The sequence below is a fragment of the Gorilla gorilla genome, chromosome 13 (genome assembly GCF_029281585.2).
Source record: "Gorilla gorilla gorilla isolate KB3781 chromosome 13, NHGRI_mGorGor1-v2.1_pri, whole genome shotgun sequence".
Classification (NCBI taxonomy): Eukaryota; Metazoa; Chordata; class Mammalia; order Primates; family Hominidae; genus Gorilla; species Gorilla gorilla.
In genome coordinates, this window is record NC_073237.2 from 67,040,426 (window position 1) to 67,062,465 (window position 22,040).

The following is a 22,040-nucleotide window of genomic DNA, read 5'->3' on the forward strand; positions in this document are numbered from 1 at the left end:
AGAAACCTGAGTTGAGAAAGGCTGAATGGTGTCTGAAAGGGCTTCACATCAGGTGAGCTTTTATAGTTGGTAAATACAGTAGTACAATGGGTAGAAAAAAAAATAGAATGAATAAGACCTACTATTTGATAGCACAATAGGATGACTATAGTCAATAATAACTTAATTAAATATTTTAAAATAACTTAAAGAATGTAACTGAATTATTTGTAACTCAAAGGATAAATTCTTGAGGGAATGACTACCCCATTCTCCAGGTTGTGCTTATTTCATAGTGCATGTCTGTATCAAAACATCTTATGTACCCCATAAATATATATATATATATATATATATACCTACTATGTACCCACACACATTTTTTCAAAATTAAAAATTAAAAAAACACTGCATATTCTCACTCATAGGTGGGAATTGAACAATGAGAACACATGGACACAGGAAGGGGAACATCACACTCTGGGGACTGTTGTGGGGTGGGGGGAGGGGGGAGGGATAGCATTGGGAGATATACCTAATGCTAGATGATGAGTTAGTGGGTGCAGCGCACCAGCATGGCACATGTATAAATATGTAACTAACCTGCACATTGTGCACATGTACCCTAAAACTTAAAGTATAATAATAAAAAAATAGTAGTATGTATATCTAGAAGAGAAATTTGCTTAGAAATGGATTTTAGACACTTAGTACTCTCTGAGCATTGTGGGCCAGAATACCTGTAAGCAATGACATTTGCCTCTCTTTCTTGTCCCTTAAGAGTAAATGAGAGAATTCTTGCCTCATTAATCCATTGTACACCGTTTTATACTGGCTGACTGATAAAATTCTGGTTCTGTATACTTTGACTTTGAAACAAAGAGGCCCTCTGAAGTGAAATGGGAGCTGTTTAAGAGGTGAAAGGAGGTAAAAGCCCTTTTATAGAAGGCATTAGTAGGGACATCATCATTCCCAGGAAGGGACTGATTCAGAGACACTATGACACAGCCTTCAGTCATGGGCTGGTGGCAGAGTGCTTCATTTGTGTTTTCTGCATGGGCTTAAATCAGTGATTCAGAAGCTAATCTAAGAAAACTGCTTGAGTTTTCCTAGCTATTTTCAAGCATTTTTGGTCTCACCCAGAAGTAGTAAACAAGAAGTCAGGAGATGGGTGTTCTAGCTCTAGTTCTTCTAGTTACTAATTTCTAACATGGGGCAAGTCTGTGAATTCATTCGTTTACTTATTAAGAATTTCTTGAGGAAATATAGTGTGTGATAAATATTCTTCTGGCTTGAAGAGACATACAATCATGCATCTTGGTAATATCTCACAATAAATGTTCAAAACAGATTCATGGAAAGAAACTTTTGGACAATAGTTTTTCCATCTATAAATTAGAGGACTTGACTAATTTCTGTTTCCTGCCTCTAAAATTGAGTCTGGACAGCCTGGGTTAAACAGTGCTTTTGCTCTTTTCAAGTTAACACAGAATAGTGACCTTTAATATGTATTGGCTACAGAAAGAAAAGTAGTTCTTTCATGTCCTGTGGTCTCTTCCATTTTATGGTGCTTTCTGCAATGCGAGGGCAGTTTGATGACCTGGGACTACTTTTCCAAACAGAATTGAATTGGACTATGTCAGGTTTTTGTGCCATCAATCACAGGCCTTCTGCAATCCCAAACCTCATTACCTACTGAATTATGTACCAACATGCTCCAGACAAGCGGCAGGGTAGTGGATGTGTGGCCCAAACAATCATTCTTTCCTAATAGCACCATCATTTTAATTTAGGCTGAAAAATATTAGCATTTATTGATCACTTATTGCATGCCAGGCACTGTGATGGACAATTTCCCAAGGATTAACCCATTGACGGCATACTTTATAGGTGGGAAGAATTATAGGGGCTCAAAGAGGTGAGGTATCTTGGTCAAATTTGCCCCACTAATCCTACTCTTTTCTCTAAATCCCATGTAGATTTTAAGAGGGAAGGCAGAGGACCCAGTCTGATGGTAAATTTGTAGAGGATATTAGGATTGGTTTTGCTGCTGGACATTTTTATCAGTGGCTCAGCTGGATATGAAAGTCCTTCTAATAGCTGATCAGGTTATTTCCAGATGAGCCATCTAGAACTGTATGTATACAGAGGTCAGGAAAGCCACCAGCAGGCAGCAAAATGGCATTGTGCTTTGGAGAGAGAGAAACAAAAGGAGTGGGGGAGATTCTCTTAGGATCACGCATCTGTTTCTGGGAGGGAAGATGGGATACCACTGAGAAGTGGGAAGGAACCTCTGTGTCTGAGATAAAGGAACATGGGGACTGAGAGAATGAAATGAAAAAAAGAAAGGATCTGTGGTTCCTCACAATTATAGTGAGGCCAGAGCTAGCAGGGACACTGGCTAGTTACTTCCCACTCAGGCACCTTGGCTGTAAGGACAGGTGCAGAGCAGGGTCCTGTTGAAACCCAGATGCCGCCTTTCAGCTCGGCAATTCAAACAAGAGACCAGCAAACCCAGGGATCCATTTCCAAAGACTGCCTAGATACATTAGCAGTGTGAATCCCACTGAAATCCATGGGTGGAACAATTATGTCTTTTTGCAGCACTTTGAAAATGTGTCCCTTAAGTTGCACACTGCAGAGCAGCACAGTCCTCATTTCATGCTTTCCACACAAATGGACTTGCTCCCTTTGCCCAGTCCTGAGGGGAACCCTTTTCCATTCAGCTACAGAACCTACTGGCAGTGGGAAAAGGCTGTTGAGTTCTGAAAGACGGTTACATCCTTTAGAAATCACCATGTATGAGTGGGGTGATTAAAAAATATCTCCAGCAATTCTTTGAAACTCTTTCCTAGTCTAGGTTGGACTCAGTGACTCACTTCTAAGGGATAGAATAAAACAGAAGTGATAGTGTGTGGCTTCCAAAACTGGGTTATAAAAGGGTTTCTCTTAGCTCTCTCTCACGTTACTTACTCTGCGGGAAGCCAGTGGCATGTGTGAAGATGTTGAAGCAGCCCTGTAGAGAGGTCCACATGGCAAGGAACTCCTGCATAAGTCATCTTGGAGGAGGATACTGCAGCTTGATCCAAACCCTCAGATGGTGCAGCCCCAACTGCCATCCTGGCTGTGACCTCAAGAGACAGCCCAGGCCAGAACCACTCAGACAAGCCACTCATACATTCCTGGCCCTCAGAAACTGTGAGATCATCAATGTTTCTTGTTTAAGCCTGATATAGTTTGAGTGCTTGTCTCCCCGAAATCTCATGTTGAAATGTAATCCCCAATGTTAGAGGTGAGGCTTGGTGGGAAGTGTCTGGGTCATGGGGTAGATCCTTCATGAATGACTTGGTGCCCTCCCCACGGTAATTAGGGAGCTCTTGCTCTGTCAGTGCACATGAGAGCTCTTCGTTTAAAAGAGCCTGGCATTTCTCTTGCTCGCTCTCTCGTTATGTGGTGTGCCAGATCTCCCTTTGCCTTCTGCCATAAGTGGAAGCTTCCTGAGGCCTTCACTAGGGGCAGATGCAGGCATTATGTTTCTCTTACAGTCTGCAGAACACTGAGACAAATAAACCTCTTTTCTTTATAAACTACCCAGACTCGGGTATTCCTTTATAGCAATGCAAGAATATACTAATACAAAGCCATTACTTTTGAGGTACTTTTTTTTACATAACAATAGCTAACATAATAGTGCATTAATATTATCATTATTATCTTCTTGCTTCTTTAAGGCTTCAAAATGTGTCTTCTCCCCTTTATTCTAAACTGGTTGATGCATCATAGTTTCATAACCTCTAGTCCCCACCCCCTTGCCACCTTGAGTCTTCTGCCTGGCATTCCTTCCCTGGGCTCTAATCAGTTCTGGTTTCTGTTCCATTGGGGTGACTAACACCCTCCACTCACTCTCCTCACACCTCTGACCCGAATACCATCCCTTCTCCATGTGACTGGTGATCCACCTCCTACTCCTACATGCTTGCCAGTTGGGTGACCCTAAGCAAGTTATTTATCCTCTGTGTCTCATTGTCTCCATATGTACATAGAGAATAATAATAATCACCCCATTGAAGTATTATAAGGCTTAACTGAGATAGAAAACTCATAGAACAATGAAAATATGATCTCAAGTAAATAAGAGCTGTTATTAATATAGAGAAGCAGTATTGGTCTCTATACTGCAAAGGATAATGGCTAAGAATATGGTCTAGGGAGCTAGGTGGCCTAGGTTTAAATCCCAGAAACATCCATTACCAGTTATAGAACATTGGGAAGATGATAGTAATGCTAAAAATGGTGACTTCTGAATACCACTGTGAGAATTAAACGAGTTTATCTATGTAAAAGTGCTTAGAAGGGTGCTGACAGTAAGCTCTACAGAAATGTGAATATTATTTTAGTTGTTGTTGGGGCTATTATTATTATTTCAGTGATAAATGATAAACCTCCAGGTTAAAACTCCTTCAACATCCTGACACCAATCTTCCACATGTATACTCTCTCCCATTCTCCTTCAGTGACAAGTGTACCTGCAGTTGATCTTTCCTCCTTAGCTCTGGGCCCCATCACCTCATGGCCCTTCTAGGAGTTATTCATCACTTATCACCTCTCTGTCCCATGTCCCTTTCTGCTATCGGCACATAAACAAACTCCAGTCTCCCCCATCTTAAAGGAAAAATCCCCTCACACTGTGGCTCCCTTTGGCTACCTGGATCTCTCCCCCTCACAGTCAAAACCTCTAAGAGGTCTCTGCCAACTCTGCTTCTCCACTTCTCCCTCCTGAACCCATTGAAAAGTGCTGCCTTGTCACCATTCTTCTGAAACACCTTTGACCAGTAATGCCAGTGATATCCATCTTGATGAAATGGATGGGCACTTCCAGGTCTCTGCCTTCCTTAGCCTCTTGATAGAACTTGGCATTGCACTTCACACTCTCCTTCAGAAGCACACTCTTCTTTTGGCTTGCATGACTCCCTCTGACTTTGCTTCTACCTCTCATACATTGCTTTGGTCTCCTTTGCAGGCTGCTTGTCCTCTGCTCATCCATTAAAAGCTGGAGACCATGAGGATCCCGGGGTAAGCCATCCTTTTCCTCATCTGAATACTCTCCCATCCACCGTAATGACTTTAATTGCCATCTGTATGAGATGCCTTCCAAATCTAAGCGTGTAGCCAGATCGTGCTTCTTAACTTCTATCTCACATACTCACTGGCCTGCCAGATATTTTCATATAGGTAGATATCTCAAAGGAAAGTCAAAATCAACATGCCCAGATCCAAACTCATCACTGTTCTCACTAGAACCGCATTTCCCACGTAAGTGAATGTGACTAAGGCAGTTAGCTCCAAACCTGAGTGTGGTCCAGGCTCAGCAAGCATTGGCTCTGTCTGGTATAATTATAACAGATTTGGGCGGGTGTCCTTGTCTCCGACCTTTTCCTCACACATCTCCCCAGATACATCTTATCTAATCTAATCGTAAAAATCCAATCAACTTCATGCCAGGGCCACTCCTGGGAAGTTTTCTGAGCTTATAATATGAAGTCATATTTGGCTTGCCTCAGAAATAAGTAACAAAGGTACTGACTTGGTAACTACATTAAATTAGCAATCAATTGTGTTATTGAACTTGATGTTTCCTGGCTTGAAACATAAAGATGGCATCAAAAGAGCACTTTCCAATTAAACATAAGAACCCTTACAGGCTATAAAACTTGGAGAAATAAATCTATAGTTTAGGGAAAATAGAAGACATCATTGAATGTGAAGATAATTTAATAACCACACAAGATGATGTGTTGTAAATCTACCCAAACACAATTTCCACCCTCAAGTTAAAATGGAAAGTGCTTTGTCTTTTGATTATGTCTGGGTTTTTAAATTGTTATGTGTCTTGTTAATCTAGATTTCAGAGAAGACAAACAATCAAGGCTTCAGAAACTCTTCATTTACCTGACACAAATCTGGTCAGATTGTTTTCTAAAGTAGGAAATCTAAATTCAAACTGTGTCATATGAAAATTATATTTCACTGGAAGTTCCTTCTTGACTTTATACTGGTGATACTTTCAGAATCCTCTATCCAGGTCAAGATTCTCTGGGGACAAAGAAGGGCTCTGGTCATGCATCGAGTCCGTCTCTGAGTTCGGTTTACAGTCACAGATATGTGCCAATATCTCAACCAACAATAAAGACACTCTATCACTGAATATTTTCTAACATCTTACTTGACATACATATATTTAAGGAAATGGGCATTAGAGACAGTTGGATCTTGGTTTTGATCCTTGTTTACTCAACTGTAAAGGGGGTATAATACATACCTTGTAAAGCTAATATATGCAGTCGCAGAGCATAGTCAAATAAAAGCTCAATAAATTATAATTACTATTATTGTGATTATGCTCATAGAAGTTGTATGAAGACAGGCAGAGCAAGTGTTTTTATAGAGATGAAGAAACCAAATCTTACAGAGTTTAAGTGGCATGTCAATATGTCATGTTCATACAAACTATGACATTAAGGGTTAACAAGAAATAAACAATTCAGTCCTCATTTGGGGGAGTTTTTAATTAAGTTGGTACAATGGACTGAATGTTGATGTCCCTTCTTCACCCAAATTTATATGTTGAAATTCAAATTTCCAAGGCGATAATGAGGAGAGGGGACCTTTGGAGGTGATCAGGTCATGAGGGCGGGGCCCTATGAATGGGATTAGGGCCTTATAAAAGGGACCCCAGAGAGATCCCTATCTCTTTCTGCCATGTGAAGACACAGCAGGAAGGTGCTGTCCAGCCTCCTGAATTGTGGAAAAATAAATTTCTATTGTTTATAAGCCCCCTGGTCTGTGGCATTTTGTTATAGAAACCTGAAAAGACTAAGACAGCTGGGGAGGAAGAAGACAGCTGTGGTAACATTACAATCAGGGATATGACGTTAAGGGTGAAGTTAGTCAGGAAAGATGTCCTGGTGGAAGTGAGCCTTGAGCTAAATTTGATGAAGTGTAGGATTATGGATAGTAATAGAGGAGAGGGATGGTAGAAATAATATGGAGAAACCACAGAGGTGGAGTCAACCTCAATAACTGAAACAGTATATGTTTTCAGGCCTAAGTGGCAGGGGATAAAATGATTACCACCTCAGTATTCATAGCCTTATTCCTCACCAAAATCTGTTGTTCGATCTATTAATTGAGGAAAAAAGGGCTTGGTTAAACAGAGTGGACAATATTTAAATTTAAAACATCAAGGTTAGTGCTGTCCCTCAGATGGGTAGATCACACATCTGTCAAAAGCTTTAGAGAAAGGCCTGTTTCCATCCCACACTGTTTTACCTCCATACCCAACAGGCCGCTCCCTCACCTTCCACCTTCCACCTTGAGTTGCTATCTAAGAAAACAGTTTTACATCCAGATGCTTGGTTAAAAAATGTCCCCACTGTAGTCACAATCATGTGATGCAGCTTGGGGGTAGGATTAGAGATGAAGTTGTGATAAAGTTGTGAAGTAGGTAAGATTTATCATTATCTGTTCCATAATACTTATTTTCCCTGTAGCTTGAATCTCATCATGCCCAATCCATCTTCATCAATATTTACTGAGCACCTACTAAGTGTGAGGCTCTAAGTTGGGTTCTGAGAATCCAAAGACAAATGCTCTACGCTTAAGTAACGTGAAGCCCAGCTATGAGATGAGACCTGAAGGGAGGTGAGTGTTTCAGAATATCTAGAAGCACACTCAAGGACAAGTAAGTTTTCTTCTTTATCTTTAGGACTAGTATTTGCCTCGCTAGTGCCATCCTAAAGGGATTAAGATGAATAGCAATTGCTGCACTCACTACTTCTATCAATAAATAAAATAATTCTAGTAGTACTTGAATGTTCAGCTTCTAAAAGCGAAGCTTCTCATCTGAGAGCCAGCCCCACAAAAATAAAATAATTTATATTTTCCATCAGTTTGGAAATAAATTTACTGCAATAAAATATCAGGCATAAGAAATGGAGCCTTTCTTTTATCCTTGGATTTATTTCCAATACACTTCCCAGATTTCCCTTGACATTTATTTTGTACCTCTTCAATATTATTCTGGAGTATAAACAGACTTGACCAAAGATGCAGCTATTCTATTTTTTCAAATGATGGCATTTTGATAGAATTCTGAAGTGGTAAAGATTTTTAATAATACATTGTTTTGTTTTTCTCTGCTACCTGATGTCTAATGCTAAAAGGTTTATTTTTTGATGTTTATTACATGTGATTTTTATTATATAAAACGGAAGAAAAAGGACAGAGGGCAGTACATTAAGCTAGCTGAGAAAAGAGTTGCGACTGTGTAAGAAGCTTACCAGATAATATTTTTAATTTGATAATTTTGAGGGGAATCTTCACTAATGACCACCATCATTTTATTCAAACACCTCTTTTAACGGCAACCTAACATCATAGTACCTTTTAGCTATCATATTGGAATAGTGAACACATAGAAAAATTTATCTCAAACTATGTCATAAATCCTGTACACCAAAAATAGTACTTTCACTCCAAATAATTTATAACTTGAAAAACTAACTCTATTATCACACAAGAGCCTGAGAAATCTTAGGTATATTCTAGTTCCCTAGTTTTAAGGGAAGAAGGTAACAGAGTGGTCAAAATTCAATAGATTCCTGTGAAAGATTTATGGAAAAAGTAAAATACAACTGTCTTTCCTGTGTTCTCTATAACCTGCCACTTTTATTTCCTTTTTGCAATAGTCTCTCCCATGGTCCACCTGGTTCTTTGTGAGCTGTGTTTTGCCTTTACGAGACCCTCGGGAACAGGGATGATGGATGCACACATTTACCGAACATTTTTCTGCCCTCTGTGCTACGATCAAGACTATGTTCAGTTGGGAAGGCAGACAATGTCAGTAAGTCCCATTGGAATGCATAAGTTTCTAGTTGCATACAACCAAGAAGAAGAATGGGGAGAAACAAAAGAAGAAAAAAAATGAGGAGTGAAGGGAGAAGTTGAAGTCAGAGAAAAAGTTGGAATGGGAGGTAGAAGAATCAGAAGTGATTCTCCCAATTCAACAGATAAGTAAATGTAATAGAATTACTGTCTTTCTGCAATCTTATAAAATTTATAAGATGAACAAACAAAATAATACAAAGGGCCAGCAGGCCAGCATTCTCTGCAAATGCTTAGGCAACTAAGGAAATTATTTAGTTACTCTATCTTGCATAAATAAATAATCAACTGCCATTTATTCACAGTTCATCTGAATGAGGAAGTTCAAAGCAGCGTCCCCCTTCAAATTGAAAAATAATAGTTTGAGTTTACAGGAGAGATCCTGAAGCTATGAACATTTCAAAATGACTTTTGAATCAACACATTTTAAAGAATTAATTTATGTATTAATATGCATTATTAAATGATTTTGGTGCTGAAATGATTTTGGTGCTGAAAGCATTTTGGCATATTCTAATTCTTTAAGACATATATTTGTTCTAGTGCAAAATCAACATACAATTAAAAGCCAATTTGGAATCTAAGTATTACCCCAAATATATTACATGAAAGACTAGCCTCAGATACTTTGAAGAAATCAGTAACACTTACTTTTCCAGTCAGGTCTGCCTATATAACACTTAGGAAATTGTTGCTGAGCTATTCAATTTGTATGTAATATGAAACAGCCAATAAATTTTAATTAAGAGAATATTAACAGTAACGAAACTGATATCTCATTCCTTATCCTATGTATCCTGGATAAATTAGCATTTATACATGGAATCTGATAACATTGATGTGGGCACTTGTTATCACTTAAAACAAAGGTTCTAATGGATTTAAAGTGTTTTTTTATTAAGGAAAACAAATCATTATATAAAAAAGACACCTGCACTTATATATTTATTGCAGCACAATCAACAATGGCAAAAATATGGAATCAAACTAAGTGTCCATCAATGGAGGATTGGATATATATATCTATATCCCACTCTCTCTCTCTCTCTCTCTCTCTCTATATATATATATATATATAATATATATATATCCCACCATATATATATATAGATATATCCCACCATATATATATATATAGATATATCCCACCATATATATATATATATCTCCCACCACATATATATATGGTGGGATACTGGCCAGTCATAACAGAGAGTGAAATCATGTCTTTTGCAGCAACATGGATGGAACTGGAAGCCATTTTCCTAAGTAAAATAACTCAGAAACAAAGTCAAATACTGCATGTTCTCACTTGTAAGTGGGGGCAAAGTACTAGGCACACATGGACATACAGAGTGGAATATGGACATTGGACACTACAAAAGGTGGGAGGGGTGAGGGCTGAAAAATCACCTGTTGGGTACGATGTTCACTATTCAGGTGATGGGTACACTAAAAGCCTAGATTTAATCAGTATGCAATATACACACATAAGACATCTGCATCTGTACTCCATAAAGATATTTATTAAGGCCAATGGAGTTTGTTTACTGCTTGTGTTTCATGACATTTAGTTTTTTTGAAACATACATTTTATTTAAAACTGAGATGAAAGTGTCTGCCACTCAAATGCATCACAGTCTGTCCCATTTAGGTAAATTTTCAGGAGAAATGCAAGCTCCTGGGGAAAATATCTCTGCTCAGGGTCAAATGGATCCTACCTCCTTTTTTAAATGCCTGCATTGCCATTGGTAACTCATACTACACATTTTAAGATTTGCAAAGGGCAGGAAAGTGAGCCCTATGATGACATTTATTTTTTAATTCAAAGTATTTTGCATGCATTTTAAAAAATTGCATATATTGTGTTGGATTAAAATAAGATGGTTGCATTGTATTGCATAACAGAAGAAGTAGTTTAAGACCAATTAATCCTTAGCCACTTTTAAAAAAAATTTTTGTGGCTCAGATAGACCTAATGGTACTTTGAAATGAAAAGAATCTCTCTCTACAACTCTCAGGAGCTAGGTGAAAGATACTCAAATTATAAAGATGCTAGAGCCCTGGGGTGCGGAGAGTCCGTGTTTACTGTATCTGTCAATGAGTTCATGTTGCCGTATATTAAGTGGTGTTAATTAATCTTAATATCACTATACCAAGAGTAATTGCAGGATTTGATGGGTGAAGAAAGACCACTGCTTGATTTAAGCAGAAGGGGGTAGGTGGTAAGTCTTACTTTGGACCTTTCTTGATCATAAGAATTGACCTGGAGTTTGCCTAGAGATTTTAGAAAATAAATATTTTCCCAAGATACCATTCCTTAACATAAGTTTCATTTTAGTGAGTAGAGACCCAAAGAATGCTATAATATGCACATTTTGAATACTAATTTTATTATACTTTTCTGATATCCCCTCTAGGAGAAGTCATGGAAAGCGACAGCACTCAGGACTTACATCTCTTCCAATGAGGTCCTCCTGGTTTTCCACAATTCCCCAGGGGGCAATACCTATGGTGCATATCTTGCCTCGAGACTTAGAGGCATGATCCTTCAAGGCATCTCCAACATGACGAATAACACCTAAAAAAAAAAAAGAGAAGCATTGATTTTGTCTTTTAAAGCAAATACCTTTTCATCATTCTAAAGAAAACTGTGGTAATGGTTCTCCCGAGGTTAAATAAATTGAATATAAAATTTTGACACATTTCTATACAAACTACTTGTATTTAGGAGAAAACATAAACTCATGGCTGTAATGCCAGATGCATTGGCCAGATTTGTATATGAATTCTAGCATTGCATTTCTTACTCCAATTTATATGAAAAAACAAAAAGCATCCAATGTCTATAAAAAGAATAAATACAATTTTTTTAACTAGAAACTCTTTTTCTTATAAGCATAATAATTTGTTAGTATGATTAGGAACCAATAGCTTGACTGTGTCATGTTTAAGCACCATGTATAATGGTATGTTAAATCTACACCACAGTCTGTATATGAGTTAAATTCATTCAAAGACATGAGCTATTTAGTTTGAGATTTTGTTAACCTTTATGAGAACCTACTCGTAAAGACAATGTTGGATTATTCTGTGGAAAATTTATGTTAAAATATATAGACACACCTTTTAATCTTCATCATTCTAATTATTTTCCTCTTCTGTTAAAATGACCTTCCCCATCATAGTTAAGGGTGAGAAAATTCAGTTTACAAGATGTTAGGCAGCATAACTCTTACCTTTTTAAAAACCATTTAAAGAAGATGCAATTTCTAACTCTCTTAACCTCCCTCTCAAATGATCATTTTTATAGGAAGACGTATAAGATATATCCTCTACGAAAAGATGTTTCTGCTTATCAAAATTCCACCCACTTCTCCAGGAAAAATTTATACCTAGTGCCATTTCCTATATGAATGTTGAGTTGGATTTGATTTCTTCTCCATTTGAACATATTGCAGTTTGTCAATTTTGAATAGCTCAGTATGTCACTTAACATGTTCTGCAGTGATTCATAATTATATGTGAAGATGTCTCTTCTAACAGTAAAACTGTTTGAGAGGGAAGTTGGAGGGTCAGTGCCTTATTCATCTTCCTACACCTCAGGGGCTAGCCTAGAGGAAGGGCTCAGACACTGTGCACTAAACTAACTAAACACATGAAACACACCAGGCAATTTAATCATGGGAAAAGACATGTGTATTTAAGTAACTCAATACTGAAATATTCATAAGATGAAACAGAAAGAATCACTGTTTAAAAAGCAAATAACAAAAGGGTGTAAATGGCCATTGATCATGTTGAGCTATTCAATAGTGTTGGAAAGAATATCATTTTCACTTATTATCTTATCTATGAATCTTCTGAGTGAGAGAACTGGTAAAACAAACAAACAAACAAACAAACAAACAAACAAAAACAGACCCGAACCAAAAAACAACAAAACAAAACTCCCCCAAAAAAGGCTGTGAATATTGATATTAAGTTGTTTCCAATTGTTTCCAATACAAAACTCCTTTCAGGGCCAGCCCTGGACAAGAAGTTTAACTTTATGGTATGCTCATCTGTCTGCACAATTCTATCAATACCTCTTACCTAACTTTAACATTTTATTGTTAAGAACCTCACTTTGGGTATTGGATTGAACACTAAGCCTGGAGTGAGGCAGAGATGAACTCTTGGGTTTGTGGCATGTAGGCTATAAATTCTTCTTTTGATATTGAGTGCATTTTATAAAAGAATAAAAATAATAAACAATATTCCAAGTTCTCAGAAATAGAGCATTGGTAAGACTTTCTTTTGAACCTGTAGAACCCTTTGAGTTGGTCTCTATGTGACAGGAATGCAATAGACAATAATCACAAGCCAATGAGGCCTGCTTAGTTGAGAGGGAAACATGGAGCCCAAAACCTGAACAGTCATTGAAAGAAAAATTGCTCTGTAGATATTTGATTACTACAGGATAAGGAGTAAAGAGCTAAGCAGGTCATTCTAAGATCACATCAGTGTATGGGCTGAGTCAGAATTTCACATAATAACATTGAACATGAGCAGTCTGCAGACTTCATCGCTGAAATATCTTTACGTAGCTGTGTGCAGAATGTTCACAAATTCTAGGTATTTAAGAGAATTCTCAGTGTAGGTCTTACTCAAACAGCATCCAAACTATGAATGCAAAATTAAGCAACATTAACATAACGTGTTATTTTTATTTTTTGAGACAGAGTTTTGCTCTTGTTGCCCAGGCTGGAGTGTGGTGGCATGATCTTGGCTCACTGCAACCTCCACCTCCCAGGTTCAAGCAATTCTCCTGGTTCAGCCTCCCGAGTAGCTGGGACTACAGGCACCTGCCACCACGCCGGGCTAATTTTTGCATTCTTAGTAGAGACAGGGTTTCACCATGTTGGCCAGGCTGGTCTCGAACTCCTGATCTCAGGTGATCCCCCTGCCTTGGCCTCCCAAAGAGCTGGGATTACAGGCATGAGCCACCATACCTGGCCCGAGATAACGTGTTATTTAAAACTAACTGGTCCAGAGTTATGTTTAGAATATTCCATTAATTATGAATGTATCCACATGTACAGACTTTGGGGCTAGTAATAAGTTTGCCTAACTTATTGCAACATTACCTCTACATTTCCAATTGGCACCTCAGACTTCAGGCTGGGGGAGTATGCCAAAAACATTTGCAGGCATCCATTCCATTATCTGGTGCACATTAAAAATGTTCTGTAAATAAGCACTTAACTATAGGTGGGCCAGTAAGAACTGATTTGAGAATGCGTCTATATCACAATATAGATGGCAGGAAGGAAAAATTCTTTGGAATTCAGAGTGAGATGTGTCTTCCATTGGCACAGTGAGGAGTTAATAAAATATTTTAAACAATAAACACGTAATGCCCTAGACTTTGCCTTTATGTCCCAGATGGAAACGTCATTTTGTAAAAATTAAAGCTATTTGGCACCAAACTTGAAATTGTGTAAAGGACAGAGGTAGGGCTTCCAATTTAAAGCAGAAGTCATTCCTTAAAGAATTATTGGCAACTTGAGCTATTTAAAAATATCCCGTGAAATTCCATTAGTCATGTTTATGAATTCTGTATAGTCAACTATTAAATATCCCAACCCATTTCTTATGTGTAAGTAATTCTTCTTGGTTAAGAAATAACTTTACAGTTCTCATTTAGATAAAGGAGGGAGCGATAACCAGCAACTATGGACCCATGGGTAGGGATGAAGTGGCATGATATAGAGATAATTAACCTTAGCAGAAAATTACATCAAGCACAACATTCCCATGGCCTATGTTGACTTTCCCTGTTCCACTTGCAATTACCTGTGTTAACCCCTCCAGTGAATATCCATGCTCCAGTTGTCATAGCTGCTTTGATGAGCCCTTTCCCAAAGACTTGCTTGAGTTTTGGCTGGAGTTCAAAGTTCTGCAGGCCCCCATGGACAGAGATGAGAAGCTTGGGAAGTTCCAACTGCCATTCCTTGGTCATCAGGTGTAAGAGGAGATCAGGTTTTGTATCAAAAGATACTCGCACATACTGGAAGAAGAAAGGACATCAATTAGGGAGACAAGGCGGGACTGGCTGAGGCTGGTTATCTTTACTGATTGCAATTATATGTGTAGTTATGTGACAAAAACGTCTCATATAAAATCAGATTTTTTAAAAAGGGGTGATCATTTGCTTTATCAAAAGAGCCTTCATTAGACAGAGTTCATATTTTTAAAGGCTTTCTTGAAATTATGATAATTCATTTTGCAATTATTAGATTTTCTAAAATGCTGCGCAAGCATGACTTTTCCCAGACCGAGTTCTTTGCTCAAAGGAAATCATGTTTATATTTCACCACCCTTTACATGTGTTCAACAGTTCAAATGTTTCTAATATTTTTCATATCTCTTTATATTAACTAGATGCACATATTATTATTTCTGTGACCCTATTATTTTAAGAGAATTTGAAAGATTCTACAATTCTACATAATGTAATGAGAATTTTAAAATAACGTAATAGTGAATTACATTTATTTATAGCTATAACAACTGCATACCAAATGTAATGTTTCTGTATCTTTTGAAGAAGACAAGTAACAAAAGGCAGGACAACTGTTCTTGAAGAATAGTTGAAAATTTGAGTGTATAGCAAATATCAAGGTGTTACCAGATGCAACTGGAAATAAAGTTATAATAAGTCTATATAAATGAAATACTATAAATACATGCAGTAATAATTATGTATATAACCATATATATAGATACGCATTTAGGTCTCAAAGTAAGTATGTAAAAACTTCAATTTCTAGCTGGAAACAACTGAAAAACTGGGCAAATATAGAAAGTCCTTTGAAATAGGTTTCTGAGTTGGCATGAAAAAAGAATTATTGAGACTCCTAAACAAAGAAGCAGTTTAGAACCTCAGGAAGTTAGGGAGTACCAAAGCAGGATTTGACCCTGAGTGTCTTTCCTAAACCCTGGAAGACCTAGAGCATCCGATTTAATGGTTGCATGCAGGGGGGAATTGAATGATTTTATGGGAGAATTTAATATGGGATCCCACATAGGGCTGGTATACTTCAAAGGGCTCATCCTCAAGTATAAGAAATAAAAAAATTAAATAAGCCTGATGTACAGAAGAAGATGGCAAGAAAACTTGCCTACCTCAACCTTGACTCTAGGTGGATGAGGAAAAAATTTCCCCTCTGATTATTTTTAAACACAATCAGGCCCCCACACAGGCCTTGTCTATATTCACACTATCGGTGTGGTTTAAGAATTGCCAAGCAGTGTTTAATATGTTAAATAATTCTGGCTGGACGATGGTTCCAGATAACTGGTAGAAGTAAATGCAGATTCTCTGTGGAAGAATGTGTCATCAATCCATGCCTGAAATAATTCTCACGGGGAAATAAGTATTTCATAGTAAAACCATAAAATAAATTATACAGGAAATAAGGCAGCATGAAGGAGAACCAATAGAAACAACAGGCACCAAAATAAGATCCTCAAAGTCATTGAAATGATAAGATACAGGCTATAAGATAACTGTTAATATGTTAAAAAGCATAAATGAGATGACTGAGTACAAGAGTCAGGAGTAAGAAACTAAAAAATGACATATACGTGCATATATATACATCTGAAAAGAACCAAACAGAACTTCTAGTAATTAAAATGTAATAATTAAATGAAAATTAAAATGGATAAGTTAAATTAAATATTAGATATAATGATAATAGATCCAGAAGATAAATGAGATGCAGCCAGGAAAACAAAGGATTTGAAAACATGAAAGGAAAATAAAGGAGCCTGGGGGAGATAATCAGAATTATAGGTAGAAGTAAAAGAGATGATGGGGAGGAGGCAATATTGGAAGAAATATTGGCTGAGTATTCCTCGGAATTATAGAAAGATACCAATTCTAACATGCAGAAAGTTCAGTGAATTCTAAGCAGGATAAATGAAAAGATACCTCACTTACATACACATCACATGTAACACCAAAGGGAGGGGAAATTCCTCAGAAGTGGCTGGAAATAAAGACAGATCATGTACAAAGAATAGTCATTAGACTGAAGACCTACTCCTCAACAGCAACAATAGACACCTGAAGCCAAAACCTTCCATGTGTCAAAAGAAATTACCTGTCAGTCTAGAATTCTACATTCAGCAAAACTATCTTTTAAAAATGAGAGCAGATAATAGATATTTTCATACTGCCAAAACTGACAGAGTTTACTTCTAGGCACCTTCGCTGAAGGAAGTTGTTTTTGTTATTGTTTTTGTTTGTTTGTTTTGAGATAGAGTCTTGCACTGTTGCCTGGGCTGGAACACAATGGCATGATCTCGGCTTACTGCAACCTTTGCCTCCTGGGTTCAAGCGATTCTCCGGCCTCAGCCTCCCAAGTAGCTGGGATTACAGCTGCCCACCACCAGGCCCAGCTAATTTTTTTGTATTTTTATTATAGACGGGGTTTCTTCATCTTGTTTAGGCTGGTCTTGAACTCCTGATCTTGTGATCTGCCCGCCTTGGCCTCTCAAAGTGATGGGATTACAGGCGTGAGCCACCACACCTGGCATGAAGGAAGTTTTAAAATATATATAGGAAGCAGGACTTATGTGATCCAAAATGGATGATCTGGGTTGTAAGGTAGGAAGATAAACTAAGATATTAGTTAATATAAGGTAAATCTTAAAAAGTATTGGGTATATAATATAAAATAACATCTAATTTACAGTGGAAAGTGATAGAACTAAAACACTGGACAATACAGCATATAAATGAATGGTAACAATTAGAGTTCTGGCATTCTAAAGCCTATGTTGTGTGGGAAAGAAGGGAAAATTATTAATTCTGGAATTTAAGTATGAATGTTGAAGTTGCATAACCACAAAATGAATATGCCTGCATGTAACCATACAAACATATGCTTTTCGATTTATAAATAAGATTATCCAGGAGATGACAATTTATTGCCATACTTTCGGGTCTGGAAAACCCCATTGTTTCAAAGCCTCAAAAATTGTTTCTCTATTCTTTCGTTAAAGTATATTTGAAATATATTTAGCTGAAACATGAGGCAAAAGCACGCAGAATATGAAAGCAGCTTAATAAAATAAACTGCACCATCAAGAGATACCAAAGAGCTAAGGTTTCCTGAACATATATATGCCAGAAATCCAAAGTGTTGGCATCCAATACAGTTGTTTCTATATTGATTTGATTTATCTAGCAAAAAATGATTCCAGAATACAGAGTAAATGTTGACAATTTTAGGTAAGTACATTATATCACTAGAATTCGACTAGAGTTTACAATATGAAAAATGGCATCTTTTGTGCACCAACTATCATGCAGAGGGCAAAAACTTTCAGATATCTATCAACAGAAATTTTCACCAATGTGTACTTTTGTGCCACACAAGGAGCATTCAGGCAGAAGAGGGGGTACTGGAGTATCACAGGCAAACAGAGGAATTTCTTAAGTAAAAGTTTCTGTTAAAAATCTTCATTGAGAGTCTCTTTATAAGAGAAATATTTATAATGAATGCTATAAAATAAAAGAATAAAGAAAAGAATAAATAAATAAAGGGGCAGAAGAACACTTTGGAGGTGTTGGGTAAGTTTATGGCCTTGATTGTGCTGATTTCCCAGGTATATTCTTATCTCCAAACTCATCAAGTTGCATATACTAATTATGTTCAGCTTGATGCATGCCAGTCATACCTCAGTAAAGTGGTTTAAGATAAAGATGAAAGAATAACATTTTTTCTGTGCCTGTACACTGCTACTTGAGTAGTGTGGTTTAGCGACTTGAATAGTTAAAATTTGGGGGTTCTGCTGAATTGAATTTATTTCATTTTGACTAATTCCAGAACAGGTTATTTAGTAAAATAAAGTAGAACAGGGACTTGCAAGGCTTCCAAACTATACAAACCAAGAATGCTTTAGTGTGAGACATGTTAAGAAATTGCTTTTCAAGTTACTGTTCTCTTATTTATCAACTTTAACGTATCACTTTAAAGAACCTCAATTTAATGTGGTCTTATGTTCTCCTAAGGTGAGATATAAATTACACTTTTCTTAAACACAGAAAAGCATCTAAAGTATAAAAATACTCCTAAAATTATTTGCCCCTTGCAAGACTTCAGAGGAATTCCTAACATTTCTGAGTTGTTATGATTGTGGCTTTTGGAACCCCAAAATTCTCCATGTAGATCTGCACCTATACATTTCATCTAGCCACTGCACCACTACACTCCAGCCTGGGCAACAAGAGGGAGACTCTGTCTCCAAGAAAAAGAAAAGAAAATCCCGAAAAACAAGAACAACAAAATAACCACAATACAAGAAACTTGTATATTTATTGTGCACCAGGCACATACATGCTGTGAGATCCAGAGCCATAGTTAGTACCTGGGAATAGATATGCATACATTATTAACTCACATAGTGTGAAGGGAGATTACAATTCATACTAAATTAATACAGATATTGTGTAATAATTTCAGCAAGCTTAACTAGCTAAGTGACATATTATGGAGTTCAATTATTCATACTAATTGGTAATAAATAAATGCATTTTTAGGAATAAGCCTCCCTTGATAAATAATTTACTTTAGGACTTCTATAGTTATACATACAATATAACAGTAAGAAATGAAAAGGGTCTACTTATTGATCAGGTGAGCAGCTCACTGGAAAAGACCAATAGAACTACTGAATATGTTGAAATTCCTTTTGAAGTAACCTAACCCATTCAAAGCTGTGTTCATTATCACAGAATGTTTGTTACTCAGCTAGTAAGCAATCAAGAGAGTGAATGAATGAATGACCTAAAAGATCCCCTTGATCCCAGCTCCCCATCTTACAGATGAAGAAAGGGAGACAGTAGGTGAAGTCACACTACTCGTGGGCTCTCTTCACATTTTTCTCTGCTCACAATTACTTTACTAAGAAAAAAAAATTCCGGCCAGGCACAGTGACTCACACCTGTAATCCTAGCACTTTGGGAGGCCAAGGCAGATGGATTACCTGAGGTCAGGAGTTCAAGACCAGCCTGGCCAACATGGTGAAACCCCATCTCTGCTAAAAATACAAAAAATTCGCTGGGTGCAGTGGCGTGCACCTGTAATCCTAGCTACTTGGGAGGCTGAGGCAGAAGAATCACTTGAACCCAGGAGGTGGAGGTTGCGGTGAGCTGAGATCATGCCACTGCACCACTGCACTCCAGCCTGGGCGACAAGAGCGAGACTCTATCTCCAAAAAAAAAAAAAAAAAAAAAAAAGAGAAAAAAAATCCCAAAAAACAAGAACAACAAAATAACCAGAATACAAGAACCTTGTGTATTTACTGTGCACCAGGCAAATGCATGCTGCGTGTTCTACTTGTACCTTCTCACATACTCCTCCCAACAACAGGGATGTTGGTTTCACCCACGTTTTACCGATGGGAACAGAAAGAATCCATCATGTTCTCAAGTTCACTATGCTAGTATGGGAGTGCTCACAGCCCAGGTCTGACTCCAGGGCCCTTTCTCTTTACCTCAGAGGTGTAAATGGCTCTGTCTCTCTGTACTTCTCCTTTTCCTTTACCTATGACCAATCAGTCTCCAAATTCTAATGGTCCACTTATAAAACAGTGCTCTCAACCAATTCCTTTTCTCTATTTCTTCAGTTGCCATTTTAAGAATGTATTTTTACTAGGATGTCCATTTGAATTACAGCAACAGCCTCCTACTGACTTCTCTATGAGACACCAACAGGCAGATTTCTTTCTCCAATCCCTTTTGGACCATATTATTTCTCAGTTAAAATTCTTCCATCAGATGTAAACTCCCCGTTCTTGCCCTCAGCATCCCCTATAACTTGACATAATCTTGCCAATTCTGAGGCTTTCCTCGCTTCTCCCTGCATTTGGCCAGTGCTGCTCCCCTCTAAGTCCTAGATAATGCAATCTCTCCCCTTTCATCTACAGAAAGCATTCTCATCTATCAAAGGCCTTTGTTTCATCCAACATGACTTTTCCTGAGAATGCAAGTTCAGGCTGATGCAATATAACTCTTAATCAAACCCAGTGTGATATATATATTTTTTTCTGGTTGTTTTTCCCATGTGTCAATTTTATCTTGCTATGTTGCAAGAGCTTTGAGAGGAGAGACTGTGTTTGACCTGACCATGTCTTTTTCTCTTTAGTAAGCCTTTCAGCAGTGGCTATGAAGTAGTCACTGTCTCGGAAAGAAAACAGAGTTTAGAGATATCTTGGCAATCACGGGACTCTTCAAAAGAATCTGTTCCATTCTTTTGCTTTTCAAATGAGGATACAGAGACCCAGGGAAGGTGAGTGACTGGAATATCAGAGCTAGTTATTCAACAATCCTTTAATTCATTATTGAAGCTACTGTTAACACTGGCGGCTCTAGATGGGGCTGTTCTTTAATTTTAATGTGCACAGAACTTACCTGGGGACCTTGTCAAAAACATAGGCTCTGATTCAATACATCTGGGGTAGGGCTTGGGCCTCTGCATTTCTAACCAGCTCCCCAGGTACCACATGAGCAGCAAGAATGATAACTTTTCCCCAGACCAAACATCCCAAATGATGTGTTTTGTATTCGTTATTTGGTCAAAGAAAGAGCGCTCAGTATTTTACACGGATATCCAAAGGAAGATTTAGGAAGTACTGGAAGAATTAGTAAGGCCACAATAAATATGAAAATGCAGCAATTGATAAGCTACTGAAAGTATCCTCAATTACCTAACCTCGTTTGACCAGTACTAATTCTTACACAAAGGAACATTTGGTTAACTGTAGAACACACCTAATTATCTAGAATCATGCAAGTAGCACAAACAACGGGTGGCTCTGGCCCTTGGATGTTGCCTGTTTTTTGCGATTTATTGTGCCCTTCTCTTGGAGAATAAAAGATAAGATATAAATAAAGCATTTAAGTGAATTAATTTGCTACTTTTTTTCATTTTTGGTTGTCACCATTTAGCAACACAAGTACATGTTTTTGTAGATAAGACGATAACTAAAACCAAGGGATAAAACACTTTGAGATTATCTGAGGATTTTCATTTTCAAATGATATTCCTATGCTCATAAAG

At 37.5% G+C, this 22,040-nt stretch overlaps 1 protein-coding gene across 23 annotated transcripts in view; it reads right to left on the reverse strand.

Moving 5' to 3' along the window:
- Positions 1-22,040, reverse strand: part of TRPM3 (transient receptor potential cation channel subfamily M member 3) — a 903,328-nt gene that overhangs the window by 285,354 nt on the left and 595,934 nt on the right. For all 23 annotated transcript variants that reach the window (XM_055350775.2, XM_055350774.2, XM_055350777.2 and 20 more), the window contains exons 4-5: positions 14,761-14,974; positions 11,379-11,503 (exon numbers count right to left, since the gene is read on the reverse strand). In XM_055350775.2, coding sequence (XP_055206750.1) covers positions 11,379-11,503; positions 14,761-14,974 — 339 coding nt within the window. The remainder of the gene's footprint in view (positions 1-11,378; positions 11,504-14,760; positions 14,975-22,040) is intronic.